General features: G+C 42.4%; 1 protein-coding gene across 1 annotated transcript in view; it reads left to right on the top strand.

The window, feature by feature from the left end:
- The window catches only part of UBE3C (ubiquitin protein ligase E3C), a 202,896-nt gene that overhangs the window by 8,230 nt on the left and 167,017 nt on the right, over positions 1 to 27,649 (top strand). The window contains exons 3-6 of the mRNA XM_082258394.1: positions 8,150 to 8,203; positions 9,515 to 9,589; positions 12,189 to 12,329; positions 21,126 to 21,241. Of these exons, the coding sequence (XP_082114520.1) occupies positions 8,150 to 8,203; positions 9,515 to 9,589; positions 12,189 to 12,329; positions 21,126 to 21,241 (386 nt within the window). The remainder of the gene's footprint in view (positions 1 to 8,149; positions 8,204 to 9,514; positions 9,590 to 12,188; positions 12,330 to 21,125; positions 21,242 to 27,649) is intronic.

The following is a 27,649-nucleotide window of genomic DNA, read 5'->3' as shown; positions in this document are numbered from 1 at the left end:
CTTGCTTCCGAGCCCTGCTGTCTGCATCTATTGACACAGACAGTGGAATTCAGCTCCCTTGTCAATGGCTGGGATTGACAGCAGCTGGAGCTAATGGCTCCCACTGCTGTCTCTTAGCCAATGAAGAGGGGCAGAACTGGCCGAGCCTCTGCTCTCGTGCACATTGCTGGATCGAGATTGGGCTCAGGTAAGTATAAGGTAGGGAGACTGCATGCAGAAGGTTTTTTACCTTTTATGCATGGAATGCATCAAAGGAGAATTCCAGCCAAAACCTGCTCTATGCCACATTCTAAACCTAATGTATCTAACCCTGTAAAGCAAAATCACTGTACTTACCTACTCTCCAGCCGTTCTGGCCCGGTCCCACGCTGAGCTGTCAGCGGCGGCTTCAGCATGTAGGTGGGTGCAGGAGAGGCACTCGGCGATGGAAGCCTCATAGTACCTCCATGGGTGACGTCACTTCTCATTTCACAGCCGTTGTCTGTCCTCTCCTGCACACAGCTTCTGTTGCTGGAGACCAGATCGGGTGCGGAAAAGGTAAGTACAGTGATTTGGGCTTTACAGGGTTACATAGATTAGATTTAGAATGTGGCACAGAGCAGGTTTAACGTTAGTTAGGTTTTGCCTGGACTTATCCTTTAAGGTAAAAAAACTTCTGCTTTTAGAACCACTTTAAACCTGACTTAGCATGCTGTACTTTAACAATTCTGAAAAATGAAATCTTATATTGCCCTTTAGTAGGAGTCACGTTGAACCCTGGAATCAGGCATTGTTCCAAATCCAGGGGTAGCACAAATCTAGCCAGGAAGTTATGTTTAGATTGTAGTGATGATGAACAGGTGTCTGCAGCCATCAAGCTATTTTCTGCCAGCTTGTTCCAAAGAATTTCTAACCCTTTGATTAAGACCGTTCTTTTCACTCTAGGAGAAAGGTAGTTATACTGCCTGTGCACAATTCTATACTGTGTGTCTGATTATATAGATATTTTTTATTTTAGTAGTTGTGAAACGTGAGCATAAGGAGCCCTTTAAAGGGTATCTGCAGTTTTTAAATGATTCCTAGGTATGGATTTTTTTTTTTCGTACATCCAGCTCGGACCAATGTAACTATGCATATACCACACCTGCATGGGCGTCCGCAGGTAGAGGCAAGGGGGGGGGGGGGAAATGCCCCCCCTGGAATCTCAACTTCCCCTTTAAAGTGGTTGTTAAGCCACTTTATACCATTCTTTCTGGTCTGTTTAATAATCCTGTGTGCCCCTGTGTCTGTGTTTTAAAAAAGAAAGGCGTTCTTTACCAGTTTTCAGAGCACCGCTCACGTGACCCATCGGCTCTCTCCCCATCTGACAGCTGCCTGCATCGGGTGGGGCTGAGGATTCTTCGCTGTCAGTCAGTCGGGAGGGAGGGGGAGAGACGGCGGGTCACGTGAATGGTGATTGGCACTCTGAAAACTTGTAAAGAATGGCTTATTTTTATAAAACACAGACACAGGATATTAAACTTTAAATGAAACTACAGCAGCAGGAGGGGAGGGGGCGGGCACTGATACAGGAGCTGACAGGCAAGGAGGGAGGGGAGAGAGAGGACAGGTGAGCTGCGGATGATGGAGGCACGTAAACTGACCACGAAGTCAGGGCTCATCAACCATGGTATACCGTGGTCAGTTTACAGAGGGGAGGACATAGCCAGGCAGGATCAGCCAGGTATTTTAGGTGATAAGGGGGGGGGGGGGCACATTACACAGCACAATCACTGTGCTGTATAACATGCTTTAAGGGAACAGGATCCATTTTTTTAAATTTTTTTTTTAGGTTAACAAATGCTTTAAAAAAAAATGTTGCCGTTTGTCCTTTAGAAATAAATACTCGAAATAGGTATAATGACTAAGCCCCTCCCCTTCACGACATTGTTAAAAAGGGGCGGAGCATGGATGACCTTAAAATGATGCCCCCCCCCCCTGAAAAAAGTTCTGCGGACGTCCATGCACATCTGTGGGATCTCTCTAGAAACTGGAAATCACTGAATTAGACACAGCCACTCTATTGATCTCCACTAGCTTTTGGATTTCGTCCCGAGCAGCTGTCTGACTGCATTGTGAACACAGACGTTTGCCCACTCGGCAACAGGGGTGCCATTCAGAGACCACTTTGCATCTTTTCAATGAATACAATTTGATCTGATTGACAGCTGACTCTCACGCTCCGCACATGGCTGAATGCCAAGTCTTCTATGTCTGCCCCTTTTCCAGCCAGGCGCTCCAGTTAGCGCTGGAGGAGCAGAATGGAAAGCAGTGACTGATAATCACTGCTCACTACTCCAAGCTTACCGACAACTGACCAATCAGCGGTGATTGTTCTGTTCTTTGGCTTAGAACTGACATGGGGCAGCTGCAACATATGACCAATGCTTCAGCATGGAGGTGACTTTGTTTGTTTGTTTGGTTGTTTTTTATTTATTTTTTCTATAGCCCAAAATTTTGCTTTAACTGCCTCCTGCAGGCTCACAGTAGATATACTGCAAACAGGTGGCACAGCTAGGCACCATTATGCACCTGTACTTCGCGGTGTACTTCCTGGTTTGGTGACGACTTTGTCAGCAGATTTCAGGCAATGATTTTGGCTGAAACCAGCTGATCGGCGGTCGCCATTTACAGCACAAGCTCTTATGCGATGCATATTAGCTCATTATGCCTTTTGTCTTTACAGGTTTTTTTTTTCACGTTTTTTTCAGAGGGTTTACTTCCTCTTTAAAGCGCCCCATTCCCTCCGTGCTTGCGCGTCTAAGAAAATGCATACATAATTAATATGTAAACCAGTTTTCAAATCACAAATGTGAGGTATCCCTGCGATCGTTAGAGCGAGAGCAGTATTTCTATTACAGAACCTCCTCTGTAACTCTAATCTGGTAACCTTTAAAACTTTTAGAGCGTTGCCTATAGAGATTTTGAAGTACCGTAGTTTGTTGCCATTCCACAAGTGTGCACAATTTTAAAGTTGGGTATCTATTTACTTGGTGGTAACATCATCTTTCACATTCTACAAAAAAATTGGGCTAACTTTACTGCTTATGTTTTTTTTTTAATTCATTGCAGTGTATTTTTTCCAAAAAAATTTATGTTTGAAAGACCGCGGTGCAAATGCAGAGTAACATAAAATATTGTAATGACTGCCATTTTATTCTCTAGGGCCTCTGCTAAAAAACTATATATAATGTTTGAGGATTCTAAGTAATTTTCTAGCAAAAAATATTAATTTTAACTAGTAAGCAACAATTGTCAGAAATGGGTCTGGTCTAGGAGAGGTTAAAGAGGTTGTAAACCTCAGAAATTAAAAAACAAAAAAACAAAAACAAACACATAATGAGCTAGTATGCATCGCATACTAGCTCATTTTGAAATACTTACCTTAGAACGAAGCCCCGCAGTGCCGACCGCTCACTTCTCTCACAGGTGACATGTTCGGTCGCCCTTCTTCCGAGTTTGCGGCATCCGGCCATCTAATTGGCCGGAGCCGTGATGACGTCACTCACACGCATGCGCGCGGGAGCCGACGTTAACGGCACAGGGCTCTGAAGGAACGGCACGAGTGGCCGTTCCTTCAGAGAGCATGCGCCAGTGATGTCACTGGCTGCATGCAAAGTAAATATCTCCTAAATGGTTCATGTTTAGGAGATATTAATGGCTCGTTTCCACTGAGCTTTCTGGTATGGTTCGGTTTCGGTACGGTACGCTATTTATGCCGTTTCCATTAGGAATGGTACCCTAATTCCGAACCGTACCGTACCACTTTTTTGGTACCCTTTCGTTGGGGTACCAAGCACATTAGACCCGTACCAACAGGGTGGAGCTACACTCTGCAGAACTTTGATTGGTTGACAGAGAATCGTCTATCACAGCTTTCCTGCTACACCACGCCTATCATGAAAGGGTACTATTGGCAGTGGAAACGCAATGTGTACCGTACCGTACTGAACCGTACTGTACCGTATCGTACCACTCAGTGGAAACGAGGCATTACAGTACCTATAGCCTTAATATAGGTTTACCTATAGGTACAAGTTGCAGAGGAGGGTTTACTTCCTCTTTATTGCAAAGAATGCATTAAGATAAAAGAAATCATACCTAAACTTCAGCTTTAATGTTTTCAAAGCCTTGTTCCTAGGTATAGTTACAAGGTACGGTATGTAAATGTGTACAAGGGGGCAGCCATATTTGTTAGCTACATAATAAACTGTAAGTCGTATCAAAATTGCTTTTGGGTCAGCTTTGCAGCAATAACCACAAAAGTATACTTGCTGAAAAACAAAATAATTTCTCAATAACTAAAAAAAAAAGTATTGTCTGGCTTTATGTGTTCTGGAGTATATTACAGTTACAATAATGTACTATTTTCAGGAAGCCTGTGTGATTAACTAGCAGAGGTAAAGAGGGTGTATTCAGTCGTAATTATTTAATTAAATATTCTAGCACAATTCATACATTTTAAGAAGGCAGAAATCCATTTTGGGTTCTTTACATCTCTGGCTCACATTAATGTCGCGGTGCACACTATCATTTACAGAGCAGATTTCTCCGGAGGAAGACAAAACATGCAATTATACCATGTGCTAGAAACGGCCATTTCTCTGGCTAATGAAGGCTTTTGTTGGCGCCTTGTTCTCACTCTTCAACATATTCCATTTCTGTCTTATTGGGATGAAACGATAACCTACAAGAAGAAACCACACGAATCGGTTAAATTGCTGTAAATTTTATAGCTCACTAGAGGTTTTCTTTTAGTCAGGGTTCATAGCATTGTCAATGTAACTTTGCTTTTTTGGCTTTGCAGAAATTATAGAGCAATTCCAGGAAAGAAGTGTAATCATTCAATAAATTGGTAATGCTATTCATGGGAACATTACCAATGTGCTATAGTCTTCTTCAGTCTTCTTTACAACTTAAGGCCCCTGTATGACCGTCTAAAGAAGTACTATTTCCAGTTACTATGTGATGGACAAGCCTCTAACAAAAACTTTAACTTCCCCGACTGCGTCCAATTCTCCATCATTTTATGTTTATCACGCTCCCCCCTCCCAGACACGGCAGCGCACAGTAGGAGGGTTTCAGCAGCCGAGGCAGAGCTGTCAATCTAGAAAGAAACGGGCAGGACTAGGTGTGGCCAAGGTGCTGATTGTAAAGCTACTGGCTGGTAAATTGGCAGCGACAGCCATACCCTACACAGCCTACAAGAGCATGTGAACTCTATATTTAAGTGTAGTGCAGCATTGTTGCCCCACCATCAAAGAAAGCTGCATTAGGTGGACATCACTGGCAACACAAAAAAAAAATGCAGCACGCACTATTTTTTTTTTTTGGCACGCGTCAATGCAGCGCCTTGATACATGGCCTTGTCTCTGCATTAGGACTGCATTGGGTAAAGTCACACATGGTATGAATCCCTGTGTAAGCTGCAAACCTGTCAGAAGACGGCGACTACTACAGTAATGACAGCAGTCTTCTAACAGAGTCCAGTGCTGGGTGACCACACTCATCAGATGTATTTATAATAAAATGTTGTAGCACATTTTTTTTCTGTTTTAATGCACAACATGCAAAACCTCTAAATGTCAACTGCTTTACCAGCCAGATGAATTGTAATTCTGTTTATCCAGTTAATCCACACTCTACTAGACATCATAGGATGACTGACGAGTATACTCCTTCTTTTTTTTTTTTTTTTACAGCGTAAAAGCAAAGCACTGGCAGAGCTCACACCAGAGCTAGAAAGTTTTTTTTTTTTTTTTTTTTAACGCTATTTTGGATTTTTTTTTTTCTGTGCATTTGTAATTTTTTTTCCAGATCTGAGCACTTTTGTTGCAGCCATTAGAAAATTGGTTATCAGGAGGTAGAGAAAACTGCTAATTTTCAGGCGTTTTCTTGCATTTTTGAGGGCCCTCCTATTAGAGTCTATGGGGCTAAAACACACTATTCTGCTTTAAAAGGTGCTCAGGTACCTTTCTTAGCTTAGGGGTCCTTTCACACGGGCGGTCCGTATGTCCGTATTTCATCCCAATTTTTTGCGGATGAAATACGGACATAATGGATGCCAATGGGATTGCGGATGTCAGCGGATGACCATCAGCTGACATCTGATTTGTGTCCTTTCCGATCAGTTCAGTTTTTTTGAACGGAACAGAACCCTATTTTTCTTCCGTTTAAAAAAATGGAACGGACGCAAAAACGGATGTCAGCGGTATCATCCACTGACATCCGCAATGCCATTGACATTCATTATCTCCTTTTATCATCCGCAAACGGATGGGATGATAAACGGACATACGGACCGGTCATCCGTGTCCGTAAAAAAGTGCCGGCACGGAGCAAAAAACGCCCCGCCCCAAGTGAAAGGACCCTTAGGCATCATGCTACAGGAACCTGAGTGCTCATATGTGAACTGACACAGTTTAGAAACATTGGATTTTGGTAGTTTAGAGTTTTTGGAACTTTTAACTTCAAAACACAGAGGTGCGAATCTGGGGGTTATGCATCTGAGTGTGTTTTTTTTTTTTTTTTTTTTTTTTGCTGTCTGGTTCCAGTTTTGGTATTTCCCTCATTTCCTGTCCCAGAGATACATCAGGAAGTGGGGAAAGATCTCTACAAAGTGAAACAAAATCTCTTCTTAGGCAGTTGTCCCTGGATCAGGTGCCCCCATTGGAAGATTTATCCTTACTTCATATTCTGGTGACCATTTTCTGTCACTTTCTGTCTCCGTGATGATAATCACCAGGGTTGCAAAGGTGAATCTTTCCAGCAGGGACATAGACTGCAATAAAGACTTTGTCAAGGGGTACAAAGTTAGTCTAGCTGAAAAAAACAAAAGTCCATCCAGTTCTGATCCTTCCCTAAAATACTAAAAGATTTTGAGCTATACATACAGTTTTAAGCAATGCAGTGTAATCGCCAAACTTCCACCATGATGTAATTGGGTAGTGAAAAAGAAGCGGGCAGATCTGCTCTATGTGAGCATGCTTACCCATTTGACACCCAGCACTATATAAATATATAGAGCTACAAGTACTGCTCCTTCATATCCCAGTGCCAGTGCTGTTGTGAATGTTATAACTAATATATACTTTTTATTTATTTTATTTTTTTATCCAAGATAGCCAGTGTTTAGCATTGTTCTTACATTTTTATTCAGTAGGACTGCAGTTTCCTATGATCTAATTCTGTTTCATAAAGCCTCTCTCCAATAATAAAAAAATAAAACATGAAAAAATAACAATTAATGCCTAATAAATAATATATTAATAAAGTAGAATGTGTGTGTGTGGTCTGTATGTATGAAGACTTCCCAGGGGAAGTAGATAATCATTATGCTCGCCACTCCCAATGTTATTGGTATGTTTTTTACTAGCTGAGAACATGAAGCAGCTTGGGATTCTTCAGACTCCTTTAGGCCCCTTTCACACAGGCGGACCATTCAGATCCGCCTGTCAGTTTTTTTTTTGCGGATCTGAACGGTCCCCCCATGCATTCCTATGGGGCATCGGATGTCAGCGGAGACATGTCCCCCATAGAGATGCATGGGGAACTGACAGCTGTGTCTCCACACACAGCGCGGAGACACCGCTGTCATCCTCCTGCTCAGCGGGGGATCGGCGGATCAATCCCCAGCTGAGATAAACGGACTCCTTCCGACGGACGGAGTGTGTGAAAGGAGCCTTAGAAGACCTATTCTATTCAATGATTTCCTGGGCCAGACTGGGCATAGCTTTCCAAAACAGCTACTGTTGGCTTGGCTATGCAGTTAATACAGCAGATCAGTGGGATTCCACATAGGATAACACCTCCAGCTGAGGGCAGAGAATAGAGTTTCTCCATTTTCACTTTAAAAGTGGAAATCCTCTTTTAGGATGAGGTCAGTTCTGATAACAAGAATACTGGCAACTCCAGGGATTTTCACAGCAGGGCAGCCAGGTGCACAAGATGAATATTGGAGCCATCCAGCAGGAAGGCCTTAAACATTAATTGGCTGAAACATTGGGAAATGAATTGCCTTGTGGAATTGTGCGTCATAGAGAATGCTTTATATATGTAACACTTGCAGTGAATATTCACTAGTTAACAATCATGTAAACTGCTTAATATTTAAAACATCATTGTCTTTCAGGAAGAGAAAGCATCCCTTCTACATCGTACCCAGGAAGAACGGCGAAAAAGGGAGGTAGGTCAATAATGGCGCCAGGCAAATGTAAATACTACGTTTTTATGTACGAATTGGTTTGGACTGGAGTAAGGTGTAAGTTTATGAAGCTGAGACTTTTTTTCCTCAGTTCACTTCTCGGCAGTTCTCAGAGGAAAATTATCTCCTTTTGGCATCCTGCTTATGAAGTGGAGAACTTCAGTTCTCACTGGGAGAACAGGGGAGAACTTTTTCCTCTGAAAACGGCCAAGATCCATGTAAAAATGAATGGGCTGCCTGTAATCTGGTGAGACATAGCGAGATTATAGTATGAGAAAATTTCCTGCTAGAGGGCTGCGCTGACTTTTGAACTTTGATAAAACGCAGTGGACCAACACCAGCAGATGACATGGCTCCCCAAATCATCACTGACTGTGGAAACTTCACATTGGATCAAATGCAACTTGAATTCTGTGCCTCTCCACTCTTCCTTCAGACTCTGGGACCTTGATTTCCAAATGAAATGCAACATTTTTCAGTCAGTGATGATTTGGGGTGCCATGTCATCTGCTGGTGTTGGTCCACTGTGTTTTATCAAATCCAAAGTTCGCGCAGCCCTCTATCAAGAAAATTCTAGATTACTTCATGCTTCCCTCTGCTGACCAGCTTTATGCAGATGCCTATTTCATTTTCCAGCAGGACTTGGCACCTGCCCACACTGCCAAAAGTACCAATACCTGGTTTAATGATCCTGGTATCCCTGTGCTTGATTGGCCTGCAAACTTGCCTGACCTAAACCCCTTAGAGAATCTGTGGGGTATTGTCAAGAGGAAGATGAGAGACACCAGACCAAACAATGCAGACTAACTGAAAGCCAATATCAAAGAAACCTGGGCTTCCATAACACCTCAGCAGTGCTACAGGCTGATCGCCTCTATGCCACGACACATTGATGCAGTAATTCATGCAAAAGGAGCCCCAACCAAGTATTGAGTGCATACTCTACTGTAAATGGACATACTTTTCAGTAAGCCAACATTTCTCTATTAAAAGTTATTTTTTTTTTTATTGGTCTTATGTAATATTCTAATTTTCTAAGATACTGAATTTTGGGTTTTCACTAGCTGTAAGCCATAATCCTCAAAATTAAAAGAAAGTAATACTTGAAATATATCACTCCGTGTGTAATGAATCTATATAATATGAGTATAACTTTTTGAGTTGAATTACTGAAAGAAATGAACTTTTTGATGATATTTTAATTTTATGAGATGCATCTGTATATGCATTCTAGCTGTGCATATTGTGTTGTTATTGGTATACAGCAGCAATGTCTACTCTGTTGTGTTACAGGAAGAGAGGAGAAGGCTAAAGAATGCAATAATCATCCAATCCTTCATACGAGGCTACAGGGACAGAAAACAGCAAGTATGTCTTATTCATGGTATTTCATTCAACACTGCCTGTATTGTGATGGAGAATGTGATGAACTATAAGAGAGTCTTGGATAGGAAAGATTTCATTTTCTGAAAACCATAGAGAGGAAGTATTTTTCTCTGCACAGGTTTCCTTTTACATTTCTATTTCTTTGTTTCCTTCTTCTGAAACTAACGGTATAGTCAGAATAAAACTGAAATTGTAGATGTTACTTGTGTTGTGATGTTATGTCATTGCAGCATGAATAAATACAGTATGTTATCATGAACACCATATGTAAAGTGAGTGGAACTTCAGCCACAACTTTTTCTTTTTGATAATACAGAGTGATTAGGACTGTCAGACTTTTGTTGCTGTATGCTTGCTCATTAGATTTCTCCTTGCCTCGTGTCCTGGTGACAGTAGTCCTGAGGACAAGAAGTAAGGGAAATATCTGTAACGTGGGCATGGGCAGCAACTGATTTTTCAGAATTAGGAAGGGTTAGAAGGTCTGTTAGGTTTTAAAACAAACTCCTGTCCTCCCAATTATATACTCTACAAGCAACATTGAAGCAGAACTTCACCCAAAAGAGGAAGTTCTGTTTGTCAGCCTCCTCCCCTCCTCTTCTTTAAGCTTTGGCACATTTTTTTTTTTTTTTGGGGGGGGCAGCAGGGTCCTGGTTTTGACAGGTACCCGCTCCATTTTCGCTCCCCCCCCTCCTTTCTTGTAGCCTTCTAGGACACGTTACAGGTCTCAAACATATGCGGGACCATTCACAAAGCGCAACAGGATGCTGGCTGTGTAGCTGCAAGCAGTCACAGCCGGCTGTGAAGCCGCAAGCAAGTAAATATGCTGGCTCCTGGACCTGAAGACTACTCTAAAAGTGGCTTGGGTGGGGACAACACTGAATCCCTGGACAGGAAAGTGTCCACACAAGGTCAGCAGCTACAGTATTTATTTATTTTTTCCAGGGTGAAAAACCGCTTTAAATAGTACAGTAAAAGACAAACCTGTCCCTATACACATATTTTCAAATCAGGGCATACCTGTAAAAAAATAAATAAAAACTGTGAATACTTACCTTCCTGGCTGCCTGTGCTGCCAAACAGTGCTTTCATTCTAAGAAGTCCGCAGGGAAACCAAAAGTCCCCAGGGACCCAAAGGTTTATCATTTGGGTCTCCTACAACTCTTTTTATTTCCTCTAGCTGACCTTCTTGTTACTACAATATCCTTTTAGTATTTGGAGGTTAGAACGAGAAGCCAGTAAGAGCTGCAGAGGACCTAGAGGATCAACACTGCTGGAAGTGTTGGTTTTCCTGTGGACTTCCCATGGAAATTTCATTGGCGTATAGCTCCTTGGCAGGCACCAGGAAAAGTGAATATTTGCACTCTTCTTCTTACTGCATGGGTTAAATGCTTATTTTGCTAGGGGGAAAGGAATAAGAACAACTACTTACATTATCCCTCACTCCCAGCAGCTGATGCCCTGCTAAGTAGTTGTACACTCTTAGAATGTAGGCAGGCACTCTGCATCCTTACATACAATGCAGGACTGGGCACACTGGGCAGTCGCCCGGGGGCCCCACTTGCCTGGGGGGCCCCACCTGCCCAGCAACCCAGCCCCAGCCAAGCATTAGTCCCGATTCCCGTGTGCATCCCGCCACAGAACTTAGCAGGTGGCAAGTGCCTGTTGGCCCTGCGCTGCTGTCAGGCCACTTGGGCCATTGAGGGGGAGCCCACAAATGCAGGAATGCCTGCCCGCCTCCACGGGAATAGGCATACTCAAGAAAGTTGAGTCTGACTCCCGTCTGTGTCTTCACCGGACCCAGCCCCCGAACTTGGAAGCTGTCATTAGCCTGGCACTGCTGTACCAATTACTATCGCCTTATCGATAATTTGCATTTTTATTCTAGTGGGTGATTGTGTAGGCAGGGCCCCAGTGCACTGCATTGCCCGGGGCACCTTAATGCCCTTAAGATGGCACTGGCCACGATGACATTCAAGAGCTGCGAGCAACTAGGCAGGTGAAGTAAAGCAGTTTCGGAGGATTAGTTGCACAGAGGTGGAAGCCTGCAGGAGCGAGAAAAAAAGGGTATTTGTATTTCTTTCCTCCTAGCCTAGAAAGTGTTTTAACCTATGCAATGCAGGGGGAACCCCACTGCATGGGTAATTTTACCAGCAGCCCTGAAGTGGGGCTGTAAACATTTTTAATATACACTTAATATAAGTACAAAAAAATTATTATTTTAGCCACCTGTCTTTCCCTAAACAGCAGCACTCAAGCTATGAGAGTAGTAATGTTCTCATTGATGTGTTGTTGCTCTTTCATTATCTGGTCAACCTGTGTGGAGTGTTTTTGACCGGGGTCCTGACTATACTGTGCTATTTTGCAGTAGAGATCCATAATTTGCCTGGGCTGTCTGTCCCAGATTTTTGGATCACAGAATTGGCTGCATAAGTGTGTTTTTTCTTTTTTTTTTTTCAGATAAAATAGTTTCCATGTATGTATTTCAGGTTACAAACTTATTTAATTGTAAATGGAAGTATTTGTTGGATACATACAACTTCTCTGCATTGTCTTAAAGTGCTATCTTTTTTCCCCTGTAAAGTACTCTATCCAAAGAAGTGAGTTTGATTGCTGCGTTAACTCGGTACCTTCCAGTGGAAGCTCTGTGGATGGTCACACCTTGACACTTCTGGTGCGGAAGCTGCTCTTCTTTTACAGACAGAATGAAGATTCAAAGCGTTTGGTAAGAGTAAATCTTTGTTACTAGCAATCTAAGGAAAAATGGTTTGTGAAAAAAATAGTTGTTAGACTAATATAGCTTAATAATAACAAAAAATGTTTGCCTTGCTATGCTGGCAGCTCCTGAATGTAAGCACGTGATGTCTACAAATATCTACCTGTAATCCCAAGTTGGAGCTGCGACATCTTCATGCATGCCAAAAGAACTCCCTATGCAGTATTTACTGAGCTTTGTGCATTGAATTAGGGGGTTCAAGGGTATGCCACAGCTGTGACCTAAGCTCCAAGTCATTGTCTGCAGGCACCATATACCCATCTTCAGGGGCTCCTCAAGCACATGAAGAGAAGAGGGAATGTCCAAACACATTGTAATACTTTCCATTAAACTTAGACTTAAATACAAAAAATGTATATATTGCAGCTTAATTTTCTCTTTTTTTTTTTATTTTATTTAAATTTATTGACTTGTAATCCTGCCAATAACACATACTTCCTGTGCTAGGGTGACAACGCTCACTCACTGCACCTTATCAATAGAGGAACAGCGTTGTCACACTAGGTTGATCTCCTGATGTGAACAACACTTCCCCCTCTCCTCAACACTGTTATATAGAGGACTTATGTAGATCACAGAGGAGAACTGCAAAAGCTAATAACAACATTTTTTGAAATTTCAATGCAAAGGTAAAAGGACACTGGATTTTCGTCAGGATTAACAGCTATTTTTCTGTAATTGTAGAAAATATATTTGGCCATTACCCTTTTAAGCATTTGTAAACTGCAATATTTTAGTTTGTAATTTAACTTGCAGCAGCCACCATTACTTTTACAGCATCAGCACTACCCGCATGTGAACAAACGCTGAGCTACTAGAGCAGCCTGGAGTTTGATTACATTTTTTTTTCTCACAGCTGCCAGCTTTGTAGTAGCAGTGGCTTGGGTGCTTGTAAACCTCCCGATCACTTCTGCATAGTCAGGAATGTGCAAAACATGTCAGACTTTGAGGGCTAAAATATTTAATATCTAGTTATTTGATAAAACTTCATGTTTTTAAATTTTACCAAAAATGTATGGATGATTCTGTGTGTGTATGCACTGAAATTCAAGTGTATTTTTTACAGAAAATCTAGATTTGATAAACCGTAGCACAGATATCGTGTTACATAAAAATATTGCAACTACCAACAGTTTTTTACTGGGTCTCTGCTTTCAGAAACTATATAATTTGGGGGAGTTTTATGTGCATTTTTATTTACAAAATGTGCGTGTCCAAAAAAAAAAAAAAGTCTCTGGCAGTAAAGAGACTCTGTTGCGAGACCATTTTTTTAGACAGAATTTACATTTTATATATGTTATTTACCTGTAAGGCCCCTTTCACACGGCCGCAGTCCGCAAGCGGATCCGCTCACTCAACAGGGATCTCTCCGCTGCTCCCCGCTGAGCAGACAGATGACCTGTCCATGTCTGCTCTGCTGATGCAGAGTGGACACAGACACAGCCGGCTGTCCTCTATGTGCAGTCAGATGGAAACAGGCCACCTGTCTGTCTCCATCTGACTGTCATCTGATCCGCCAGACAGATGGAGAACAGATCCCCATCTGTCTGGTTTTAGCGGATTGGATGTCTGTGGGTGTCAACATGGACGCAATGGATGGTCCGATCGGGTCCACCTGAAAAACTGACAGGCGGACCCAGTCAGTTCATCATTGTGAAAGTTGCCTAAATGCCTCTCTGGTGTAGACATCCAAAAGTCCTGAGACTGCTGCTGGGTGCTGCTATCTTGGGTGTGATGGTAACAGCCCCAGCAGACTCACTCAAGTGATGCTCTATAGAATCCTCCTTTGTCCCTCCCTCAGAAGCAACATACGAGCTTATGTGAGAAGGTGAAGGGAGAGCGGAGGAGCTGGGCCAGCAGACAGACAAATTAGACACTCCCAGATATGGAGAGGGCTATTACATTTAACCACTTGCCGACTGTATAACTTACATTTACGGCGGCAAGGTGGCAATGCTGCACCGGATCACCTACTTAGTATGTGATCCAACACTCCTGGGTAGGGGGCGTGCATGCGTGCCACTGGCAGCTTGCTCCCGTTGTGATTATACACAGCTAGAGCTGATCTGTGGGTACCGCAGACCCGATGTCCGCTGGCACCTGCTGATGATCCAGCACATAGGCAGAATGGCAGTCTGTCTATGTAAACAAGGCAGATCACCATTCTGTCAGGAGGAAAAGCATGGGTCCTGTGTCTCTGCAAAGCAGGGACATGTATCCATGTCTTCCCCTAGTAAAAGCACATCCCACAGTGCACTTAACCACTTGCCGACCGCCGCACGACTATTTACTGCGGCGGTCAGCCCCTACTGGGCAAAGCGACGTAGGGGTACGTCGCTCGCGAGCCTCTAGGGGACGAGCGCGCGCCGCTGGAGGCGCGCTCCCGCCCCCGCTACGTCACTAACATCCCCGCGCTAGTGACCGGCGGCTCCGATGTCCGCCGGCCACTCACGATCTCCCGCTGGAGAGGGAGAAAGGCAGGCGGCTGATGTAAACAAAGCTGTCTGTCATTCTCCCTGGTGTAACTGCAGAGACCTGCTATGTAGGATCGTATGTCTCTGTGGTTACATCACAAGCCACGCCCCCCCACAGTTAGAATCACGCCTCTAGGGATACATTTAACCCACTGTTTACCAATAAAGTTAACCCCTTCCCTGCCAGTGTCATTTTTACAGTAACAGTGCATATTTATAGCACTGATTACTGTAGTAATGTCACTGGTACCCCCAAAAGTGTCAAAAATGTCAGTCAAGGGTCCAATCTGTCCGCCGCAATGTCGCAGTCCCGCAAAAAAAAACGCAGATCGCCGCCATTACTAGTTTAAAAAAAAAAAACAATAAAAATTACATAAATCTTTCCCGTAGTTAGTAAACGCAATAACGTTTGCGCAAACCAATCAAAATACGCTTATTGCTATTTTTTTTTCACCAAAAATATGTAGCAGAAAACAAATTGGCCTAAAATGTTTGAAAATTTTAATTTTTTTTTTACATTTTTTTTGGGGGGGGGGGGGGGGGGGGGAATTTCATATAAAAAAAAATGTGAAAAATATTGTTATTTTTTTCAAAATTGTCGCTATTTTTTTGTTTACAGCGCAAAAAGTAAAAATCGCACAGGTGATCAAATACCACCAAAAGAAAGCTCTGTTTGTGGGAAAAAAAAGGATGTCAATTTCATTTGGGTACAGTGTCGCACTACTGCGCAATTGTCCGTTAAAATCACGCAGTGCCGGATCGCAAACAACAGCCAAATCCTCCGGGGCTTAAGTGGTTAAACACTGGCTAGGAACACAGTTAACCCTTTGATCACCCCCTGATGTTTAAACCCTTCCCTGCCAGTGTCCTTAGTACAGTGGATATTTTTAGCACTGTATTAGTGTCACTGGTCCCCAAAAAATGTCAGTTAGTGTCCGACTGGCCGCCGCAATATCGACCCGCTATAAGTAGTTAAAAAAAACAATCAATATACACTTATTGGGATTTTTTTTTACTAAAAATATGTTGCAATGCATATAGGCCTAAATTGATGAAGAAATTCGATGTTTAAAAATGTTTTTATTGGACATGTTTTATAGCAGAAAGTAAAAAATATATATCTTTTTTTTCAAAACTCTCTGCATTTTTTTGTTTATAGCACAAAAAAATAAAGATCTCAGGGGGGATCAAATACCACCAAAAGAAAGTTCTATTTGTGAGAAAAAAAATGACCTAAATTTTATGTGGGTACTACATCGCATGACTTCGCAATTTTCAGTTAAAGTAAGACATTGCAATCGGTAAAGAAAAAAGTTGCACGAGCACTGCCCAATAGAGAACAATCAATCATTCAATAATAAACTCCTGTGCTAAAAATTGCTATAAACATTGATACACTGAAAAATACATAAACCCATATTAGGTAAATAATTAAGGTCCCAACAGTCCGCACATAAATTGTTCTAGTGCATCTTCATGTTTCAATATGTGCTCCACCACCAGGTGAATATTTGCTCACCTCAGGGCAAGACCCTTAAAAGGGTGACTCCACTCCATTTGGGATGACTCCACAGAACTCTCAGAATAAAGGAGACCATCTCCAATGGTGCAGGATGGTGGTTATAATGCATAAGGGAATACCAGCCAAGCTTAAGGAAGTGCACTCACATTTATTAAGTTGAAAACAAGCAGTATGATATAACCGAGTAACAGGGTCTCCCAGCATCCAAATCAAGTAATGATACAAGCCACCTTGCCCCCCCTTTTTGTGTTACACCACTCTCCCAAAAGCGGGAGAGCGTCTCCTTTATTCTGAGAGTTCCGTGGAGTCTTCCCAGCTGGGGAAGTTCCATCATCAGAGGAGGAAATAAGCAGAAGACCCACTATCTGGTATACAGGACCCCACTATCTGGTGTACAGGACGGATTACCATTATGCTGTATTTGCCCTTTTGAGGGTCTTACCCTGAGGTGAGCAAGTATTTTACCTGGTGGTGGATCACATATTGAAATATGAAGATGCCCTAGAGCACAGGTGTCAAACACAAGGCCCGCGGGCCGAATGCGGCCCCCTAGGCCATTTCATCTGGCCCTCGCACCTCTCCTGCAGATGTGGCACCCCCCTTGTCTCTGTCCCCACCTCGTCTTAGTAGTCTGCAGCATGGAGGAAGGCAGAACTCCTCCTACAGATACTGCACCTCTCTGTGAAGCCACAACACCACCTTGTCTCTGCCTCCCCTGGTCCCAGCATTCAGCAGACTCTGTTATACTGACTCCAGCCCTCCTCTGGACCTCCTCCAGACCTTGCACTTTCTTCATCCCAGATCCACCCGCATCTTCTTCCTGGCAGTAGCACAAGGTAACGGGGTGCATTGTGATGTAAGGAAGGGTGGGTGACTCTTGACTTATGATAGTGGGGGGCTCTTGACATCTCATGTCAGGGTGTAAGGGGGCGTGGGGTGCTCTGGACATCTAATCTTACAGATATAACCGGCCCTTTGAGGGCAACCATAATGCTGATGCGGCCCGCAACGAAATTGAGTTTGACACCCCTGCCCTAGAGCATTTTATGTGCTGACTGTTCAAACTTTTTTTATTTACCTAATATGTGTTTATTTCTTTTTCAATGTATCAATGTCTATAGCAATTTTTTAGCACATGAGTTTATTATTGAATGACTGATTGATTTTTCACTGTTTGGCAGTGCTATCACAACTTTCTTCTTTATTGATTGCACGTGGGGAACACATTTAGTGATAGCAGCAGCCTCATGTTATATATAGGGATAAGTGGCAGCGCACAACATCTTTGTTATTTATAAAGTAATGAAATGCCGTATCGCAAAAAATGGCCTGGCCAGGAAGGGGGGGGGAATCTCTTGGAGGGAGGGGGCTGCGTGTAACGCTACTCTTCTGAAATAGTCAAATATTGTAGAAATGTTTAAGGGAAAATTGTGAGCCAATAAAAAAATTGTATTTAATGGGGAAAATGTAAAATACCTTATTTTCTGTGCTGTTACCTGCAGTTGTTGCATTTGGTGACAGGGTCTCTGAGTTATGTCACTTTTTCTAAAAATAGTAGTCTTTCTAGTAATGTCTTTCTTTTTCAGTTTAGATGGTTGATGTGTGATGGTAAGGGCACCCAGTGTGGTATCCCGTTCAGTTATGAAAAATTTATTGTAACGATTTGCTACCAAAAAGATCCTCCCTTTTCTACTACTCATATTGTCTTTGTGCCTGAAAATGATGGGCAGTGAGATATCTACCTGTAGATCATTGAAGCACAAGGACTTGATAATATTCTCTTTTGACAATGATGGAGGTACATGCTCAGTACTTGCAGCCTGAAGTGGTTGTAAAGTCAGAAGGTTTTTTATCTTGTATTCTATGTGTTAAGATAAAAAGCCTTCTGTGTGCAGCAGTCCCCCTCAGCCCCCCCTAATACATACCTGAGCCCATCTCGATCCAATAATGTTGCAGGAGTGTCTTGTCTGCCCGGGACTCCCCTCCTCATTGGCTGAGACGGAAGAGCGGCACCATTGGTTCCCGCTACTGTCAATCAATGTCAGTGAGCAAATGAGGAGAGAGAGGGAGCGTCTGAATGGACACAGGGATCTGCAGCTTGGCTTTGTTGCCCCCCATAGTAAGCTGCTTGCTGTGGGGGCACTCCACAGGAGAGAAGGGCCAGGAGAGCCAAAGAGAGACCTGAGAAGAGGAGGATCTAGGCTGCTCCATGCAAAAACCACTTCACAGAGCAGGTAGCTGTAACGTGTTTGTTTACAAAAAAAAAAAAAAATGGAGACTTTAGTATCACTTTAAGGTGGCCATACATGACTTGAATTTCACCTAATCCTTCTGATTTGGCTGAAATTCAAACTGTGGGTGGACCAATCGGCACCACTCGGCTCAACAAAAACTTTGAAGAGCTGGTTAGAAAATTGTTAGACAAACAGACTGCACCCATTCAGATAAAAATAAAAGAAAACAAATGCAGCCACCATATTAAAGGATTGGTAAGATGCAATATATTACTTTTTGTTTTGTTTTTGGGTGATTCCAAAGTTTAGAACAGGAGTTGGATCTCACTTTTTGTTGATACACACTGGAGGGCATTTATCACATTAATTAGCAGCACTATTGGCTACAAATCAGGCTGTCGCTCACTGAGCAATCTATTCCACATGTTTTTTTGTGTATTTGTGACCCCTGCGCCTGTTATCCTGGGCAGCTAACTGACACATATTCACAGGTCTGCAACAATTTTCTGTAGATAAGTTAGATTTGCACTGTAAACAAAGTACGGAGCGAAGACGTGGTTAGGGTCAGGTTTTATTATGTTGCAGTGCTGCTTTAGAGCAGCTGAGGGAGGAATTAATCATTTCCACTGAAATCTTGTAGTAAATCTGTTACACATTGGGCTTGTTTTAGAAAAACTGGAAAGTGCAAATTCTGGTGCAACGCTGCATAGAAACCAATCCGCTTCAAACTTCAGCATTTTCAACTAAAGCGATACTTAAGTCTTTTTTTTGTTCTTTAAAAATAACAAATATGTTATACTTCCCTCCTCTGTGCAGTGGTTTTGCACAGACCAGTCCAGATCCTCCTCTTCTCGGGTCCCTCTCCGGTGCTCCTGGCCTCTCCCCCCTGCTTAGTGCCTCCACGCAAGCAGCTTGCTATGAGGGCACCTGAGCTGAGCCGCTGCTGTGTGTGTCCATTCAGACACAGACCTTTGGCTCGACCCCGCCCCCTCTCTCTCTCCTCATCGGCTCACTTACTTTGACAGCAGTGGGAGCCAATGGTGCCCGCTGTTGTGTCTCAGCCAATCTGGAGGAAGCGCCCTGCACAGCCAAGTCTCTCATACAACATCACTGGATCAAGATGGGGCTCTGGAAAGTATTAGGCGTCCTTTTAGAACCACTTTAAGCTTTGACAAAAAAAAAAAAAAAAAACCTGGAAGCCAATTGGTTCCTATGCAGAGATGCACCAGATTTTGCACTCGCCAGTAGGGATGCACCGAATATTCGGCGGCCGAACATTATTCGGCCGAAAATAGAAAAAATAGCACTTTCGGTGTTCGGCCGAATAAGTCAAAAGGCCGAATAATTTTGTGCCGAACAATAGGGCTGAACGATAGTCGATATGATATCGACTATCGTTCTGTGGCCGTAGGCGATATTCATATCGCCGAGGTCACGATATTTACAGGGGGAAGGGACTCGGAGGAGGACAGGAGGACTCACAGACTTCCGTGTTAGGCAGGGGAAGCCGGGACACTTCAGCGGTGAGCATACATACATTACTCACTCGTGCACTGCAGCCCGCCCCACACATTCAGTGAGTCTTACTCTCCTCCCTAGTTTTTTCAATGGCACATTCAGGAAGCCAATCACGCCGTGATTAGCTGCACAGCGAACCAATCACGCGTGCCTGCACACCTGATTGGTTCCGCTGTGCCGCTACTCACGGCGTGATTGGCTTCCTGAATGTGCCATTGAAAAAACTAGGGAGGATTGTATGACTCGCTGAATGTGTGGGGCGGGCTGCAGTGCACGAGTGAGTAATGTATGTATGCGGCTGTGCTCCTTTCCAGGCTCCTACTAGTCCACCTCCAGCCTCCTGCTACCACCACTATGAGACACTGTCTGTCACTGTATAATCTGATCGAGTCCACACTGACACTGACTGAATGTCACTGAGTAATTGATGTTACCACATTAACCCTGACCTGCCCAGTGCCCTGTATCTGCAATTAAAATTTACAAGGCTGCCTGCATGCTTCCTGATTTCCATTCCCAGCATCCTTCCCAATCCCTACAGTGTCACTAACATTAACCCTATGGTACAAGGCTGCAGTGTGCACTGAATCCCATTCCCTACAGTAACATTTAGGGAGAGAGACATGAGAGGACAAGAGAGAGAGAGAGAGACATGAGAGGACAAGAGAGAGAGAGACAAAATTGGCAAAATAAATGGAAAAAATGCGAAACACCGCGTTCGGTATTCGGCCTTCGGCCTTCGGCCAAACATTTCATTATTATTCGGCTTCGGCCAAGAATTTCATTTCGGTGCATCCCTACTCGCCAGTTTTAGTAAATTAACCCCAATCTTTCACCGTTCCTGTTTAGTATTGCATTACTATGTGACAGAATTTATAAATTTCCCCCGGCATTGATCCCTTGCTTAAAACAATATTATTAATTTTAAATGGAGTTTTCCTTTTAGTATGACAAAGAGCCATCACAGTATTAATAAGTTTGTATTTTTGTGTTTTAGATATGGATATGTAAGAATTTAATAAAACACAACTCTCAGTTTGTAAAGCATCTGACTGGGCCGGACAGACTCACTTGCCTTTATCAAATCAAACGGCTGCTCGGGTTGTGTTGCAGGTAAGTGCTTCACTAGCGTATATTCTTTGTGCAGGTTTGTAAACTGTGACCACAGTCTGAGTTGTTTAATCTGATGAATCTGATCTGAAGAATCTTCAATAAGTGCCTATTTTTTATATAAAACAGCGCTGTATGAATAATAGTGATACTCTTCAACAAATGTGCATAAACAAAACTGAGTTTTAAATCAAATAAAATCACAATAATGTGAATAAAAGTCCATAAGTGTAAATGAAATAGTTCCTGTGTTATTACTCCGCAATCTCAGTGAATCACCATCTTTATGCTGCCTCTACCAAACATAAGAAGTGCACACTCACCAGAACCAGTCGCTGTCTAAGTTATAGGACAGCAAAAGCGCATTCAGTATTCAATGGTCTTCCTTGAGAAGATACATCTGATACTCTATGGATGTGATAGATCTTCCAACCTCACAGGTGAAGTCATCAGGGAAGCTGTTCAATTTCCTCAAGCCAGACAAAAGGATCACCGACACCAGAAATAATTGCTCATAGTGTAGTATTTATTAAAATATATAAAAAAAAAAAAACAACAAATTAAAAACACCACCAAACCACAAATAGCAGGGAATGGTGTTGAGACTCTACAATTGACGATGCGATCCTGCTGCCATTCTGAGCTCAGTTTGGCGGCATGCTAAGTACGGTTATGTGCCTCGTGTTTTTTTATGCACTTTATATGACCTGTTTGCACTGTCTGTTGTAAAGTCTAAACACCATTCCCTGCTGTTTGTGGTTTGGTGATGTTTTTAATTTGTTTTTTTTACATATTTTAATAAATACTACACTATGATTTGGTGATCCTTCTGCCTGGATTGATGAGATTGAGCATTTTCCCTGATGACTTCACCTGTGAGGTTGGAAGATCTACCATATCCATAGAGTATTAGATGTATCTTCATATTGAAGACCACTGAATACTGAATGCACTTTTGTTGTCCTTTAACTTAGACAGCAACTGGTTCTGGTGAGTGTGCACTTCTTATGCTTGGTGGAGGCAGCACACAGACGGTGATTCACTGAGATTGTGGAGTAATAAAATTGGAACTATTTCATTTACACCTGTGGACTTTTATTCACATTATTGTGATTTTACTTGAATTAAAACTCAGTTTTGCTTATGCATATTTGTATACTTGTTGAAGAGTATCACTATTATTCACACAGCGCTGCTTTTTTCTTTTTTATGTGCATTTTATGTTTGTATATTCACACATATTGCATGCTGCTTTTTTCAGACCACTTAAGCGCTGACCACTTCCTTTTTTAGATTACTTTTTTTTTTTTTATATGTTCATTTTTTTTTCATTGCAGTCTTAAAATATGCCTGTTCTCAGATTCAAGCTGGTCATAGATTATTCATCTTTTTTCAATTAGCCAACAGGCTGATCGAAAAAAAAAAAAAATAGATTCCACCATCCACACAAGTGGTGAATAGAATGTCCTCCACTGAGACTGAGAGCAGAGGCTCTCCGCTGTCAGAATAAACTGATCAGCAGTTGTACCCCAAACAATTTTGTCTGGTCCCTGTTGAATAAGTCAAATTTGATCCATCTATGTCCAGCTTTAATGTATAAAACATTCCTTTCATTAGCAAAGCAGGTACATAATGTGTGAGGGTTTATGTTGCTGCTAATATCGGAGTGCCCTACAATTTCGATAGTTGCTATGAAAGCATTCATCTCCATCCAAAAATGACAAGTCACACCCTGTCAACCTCCCAAAGCATAGTGGTCAATGCCTGGCTACTTGGAGGGGAAGAGTAAGCTCCTCCTCCCACATCTGACAGCCATTATTTACAAGAGCTCATTGGTGGCTGCCAGGTGCATTATGCAGTGCCAGATAATGAAAGTGTTGGCACTAGCTTCTAAGAAGGAGAAAAAGGGACAGAAATTAACATGTACTGTTCTCCCACTTCTCTGGCTGTTAGTGGTATATTTTATTGCGATACTGGACAGGGCAGATAATAAAACCACGCTCAGGTATGCGCTAGAAGTTGAGAACTCACACGCCTTTTAATATAAAATAGTATAAAATAGTTCTATTTAAAATGCCGCTTTATGCATTGACATACCTTCATAGACCCATTAGATAGTCTGGTCACCTGCTGACTTGGCACTATCCACAGGCAGCGTAACTCCTTAAGACGTAGAAGCTGAATCTAGTGCAATTTTTTGTTGCATAAACGTTTTATTGAATAAACAAGTACAATGAAGAAATTCCAAGTACGTAACAAAGATTACAAAGTAGGTACAAATATTGCATCCTCACTTCCCGTAATAAAGCAAGGAAGAATATACAAAACAAGAAGAGATCTGTATCATGTATTGCAGCTTGTATCTGGAAAGCTTACTTGGGTAATATGTAGAAAAACAGACTTAAAGGTAAAGAAATCAAAGTAAACAATACATAGAGATGCCAGTGCAATTTTACTTCCAATAAGTGTAGAACAGAGGATGCTTTTTCTAGATTTCTGAAGCGTAAGAAGACAATGACTTTCCTAAGCCCTGTCTCTGGTAAATGCAAACCATGAGCAAGAGAACATGAAACAAACCGGGAGAGTTTAGCGTGGACTGAAGTAAAGGCCCGTACACACGTGCAGATTGTAGGCCGAAAAGATTCGGCCGACGACTGATCGGCCGATTTTCGGCTTGTTAGTATGATGCTTCCGACAGCCGACAGCGCACTTTCGGCCGAACAGAATCTGTCGTGCAAGCATTAAAATTTTTGTATGCCGACACCAGAACGGCCGATTGTTCGCTTGTCAGTACAGAATTCGGCCGACAGACAGAATTGCAAGACTGGGCATGCTCAGAAAAGAAAAAACACAGGGAAAGTTAACCATTACATGACATCACTTCTGCAGTCGGTGGACAAAATTCGTGTGCAGTCTTTTGCACTTTTCAGCGGACAGGACAGCCCGGGGACAAAAGACGGCCGATCGTTCGGCCGACGATCGGTACGTGTGTACGGGGCTTTACACTTAACAGGAAGGGAGGACAGAGGGAGATACCAAATCACATAGTACACAGATTGTAATGGCCCATAACCACCACTAGATGCTAGCATACATGAAACAATAGTATCTTTATATGGGATATAATAGTTTGTGTTATTATGTAGGTTTAGTAACACAGCAATTTATTGTTATTTTACATTGCATTTAATTTAAAGCATTGGCTTAAATTCATTATTTCCATAAAACAAGAAACCTGTCAAATCTCTCCTCCTATACAACAGGTTTTCAGGCACCAGAGCCTGCTAACAATAAGCAAATAAAGCAGAATAATTCACCTGTATACCTTAAAGTGACTCGTATTCCATAAAGTATTTGTAAACCCTAGCAGTGCACTTCTCTTATTTGCTCCTTTTTGCTTTTGATGGATATACTACTGAACGCATTTTCTTACATCTGTTCAATGAGAGCAGAAAAATACCTGTCGGCCTTGTCAAAAAATTAGAGCCATCCTGTGTCTTGTGCAAGCTTTCTCTGTTATGTCAAGGAGCCTTTTCAACCCTTTAGGCTGTTTTCTTGCAACTACAGATCGATTAGTCTTAACGTTGAAAAGATAAAAGGGTCTGATTCAGTAGTTTCTGATTCCATAGGACACTTGTCAGGGCTGACACCACTCAGTCCACAATAGGAGGACTTGGGAGCTGAGTGCATTCCTGACACATCACTGGGTATTTTTCTGTACTTTGCATTTAGAAAACAAATTGTGCATTTATCACAGAGATGTACTGCATATGTTTTTTTTTTGCCCTTGCATGCACTTTACTGTAATAGAGAAAAAACATTGCCAGCTACCTTTGAATATACAGTGTAACAGGAATATGTAAATCACAAGTGCGGCTGGATAGAATGTTAAATACGCCGTCATATAAAGCATATGTGTTTAAACCATACCGTTTGGCTGTTTGACTGAATTCAAGATTTAGAGCATATTTATGGGCTGGTCACAGTAAGATTGGTATACAGCAGGCAGCTCTTTATTTTCAGGGAGCTCTGAGGGCTCCAAATCCCAAATGGAAATTGTGGCCAGTGTTTACATGGTCTTCCTGATCTGCTTCATTTACTCCCTATGGTTACTAAGGACAACCCCAATTCCAAAAAAGTTGGGACGCTGTGTAAAATCTACATAAGATCGAATATAATGATTTACAAATCTCATAAACCCATATTTTATTCACAATAGAAAATAGAAAACATATCCGTTGTTTTACCTGGAAAAAAAATAAGGTAATCTTGAAATTGATGGTAGCAACACGTCTCAAAGTTGTGACAGGGCAACAAAAGGCTGGCAAAGAAAGTGGTACTAACAAGAAAGATCTGAAGGAACATTTTGCAACTAACTAGGTTAATTGGAAATAGGTCAGTAACATGATTAGGTATAAAAAAAAAAAGGCATCTTAGTGAGTCAGACTGGTGTATTTACTAAGGCCCCTTTCACACTTGTGTGACTTCAAAGTCGCGCGATTTTGCAGCGATTTTGATGCGAGTTTGACTGGGCTTATAATGTATTTTACTCAAAACGCATCAAAATCATGCCAAAAGTAGTGCAGGGACTACTTTGAAGTCGGTGCGACTTCAAGTCGCACAGATATGAATGGGGTTTATTGGAAATAATGGAGAATGACTTGTCATGCGATTTGGCAGTCCCAAATCGCATGACAAGTCGCACAAGTGTGAAAGGGGCCTAAAGCTGAAACCAATCCACTTTCAGGTTTTATTGCTAAAGCTTTAAAGTGATATTGTCTATTTTTTTTTTTTTTTTTTTTTTTTTTTTCAAATAACAAACGTTTTATACTTACCAGTTGATTTTGAACAGGGCAGCCCAGATCCTCCTCTTCTCGGGTCCCTCGTTGCTGCTCCTAAAGCCCCGTACACACGTACCGAATGTCGGCCGAACGATCGGCCGTCTTGTCCGGTGCTGTCCTGTCGGCTGAAAAGTGCTAAAGACTGCACACGAATTTTGTCGGCCAACAACAGCCGACTGCAGAAGTGATGTCATGTGATGGTTAACTTTCCGTGTGTTTTTTCTTTTCTGAGCATGCCCAGTCTTGCTAATCTGCTGTTTGTCGGCCGAATTCTGTACTGACTGGTGAACAATCGGCCGTTCTGGTGACGGCCAACAAATATTTTAAAGTCTGCACGACAGATTCTGTTCGGCCGAAAATGCACTGTCGGCGGTCGGAAGCATCATACTAACAAGCCTACAATCGGCCGATCGGTCGGCAGCCGAATATTTACGGCCGACAATCGGTACGTGTGTACGAGGCTTTACCCACCCTCCTGTCGGGTGCCCCCACAGCAAGCAGCTTGCTAGGGGGGCACCCGAGCCGAGCCGCAGCTCCTTAATTCCATTCAGATGACCGAGGGACTCGTTGACATTGCTGGAGAGAGATGGGGTTTAGGTAAGTATTAGGGGGTGCTGGGGAGGCTACACTTACCCAGAAGATTTTTTATCTTAATGCAAAGAATGCATTTAGACAAAAAACCTTCTGACTTTCCACCTCCTATAATTGAAGAAGCTGAAGTTACAAACGGATTGGTTTCTATGTAGAGAAGTGAGCCTGAGTTTTCACTCTCCAGCTTTAGTAAATAAACGCCAGAGTGTCTCAGAAGAAAAGATGGGCAGAGGTTCACCAATCTGTGAAAAGTTGTGTCTAAAAATTGTTGAACAATTTCAGAATGTTTCTCAACATTAAATTGCAAAGACTAAATAAATCCTCATCACCCTCTGTTTAGTAGCCTCCTCTTTCAATTATCATGGTCCTCAGGAGTTGCTCCTACCCTGATCTTATTTCTTTGTCTTTTTCCTACTCTTGACCACTTAGTGACTGTTCTCCTCTTTCTATCCTTTTTTTCTGCCTCTTTTTTTTTTTTTTATTTCCTCCTATTGTCCCGCCTTTTGCAACTATATCCGCTTCAACTCTTCTAGGAAGGCTGTTCACAAGGTATAGCAGTGTGTCTATGGGAATGTTTGACCATTCTTCCAGAAGCGCATTTGTGAAGTCCGACACTGATATTTGGGGTGGAGGAACTTGACTGACCTCAACCTGATAGAACACCTTTGGGATGAATTAGAGCAGAGACTGCAAGCCAGGCCTTCTCGTCCAACATCAGTGCCTCACAAATGCCCTTCTGGAAGAATGGTCAAACATTCCCATAAACACACTCCTAACCCTTGTGGACAGCCTTCCCAGAAGAGTTGAAGCTGTTATAGCTGCAAAGGGTGGGCCAACTCAATATTGAACCCTATGGACGAAGACTGGGATGCCATTAAAGTTCATGAGTGTGTAAAAGCAGGCCTCCCAATACTTTTGAATATATAGTGTATGTGTGTGTGTATACAATATATATATATATATATATATATATATATAT

The sequence above is a fragment of the Pelophylax lessonae genome (assembly GCF_965119305.1).
Source record: "Pelophylax lessonae genome assembly, chromosome: 5".
Lineage (NCBI taxonomy): Eukaryota > Metazoa > Chordata > Amphibia > Anura > Ranidae > Pelophylax > Pelophylax lessonae.
The sequence above is the reverse complement of the archived record's forward strand: the minus strand, read 5'-3'. Positions and strand labels throughout refer to the sequence as shown.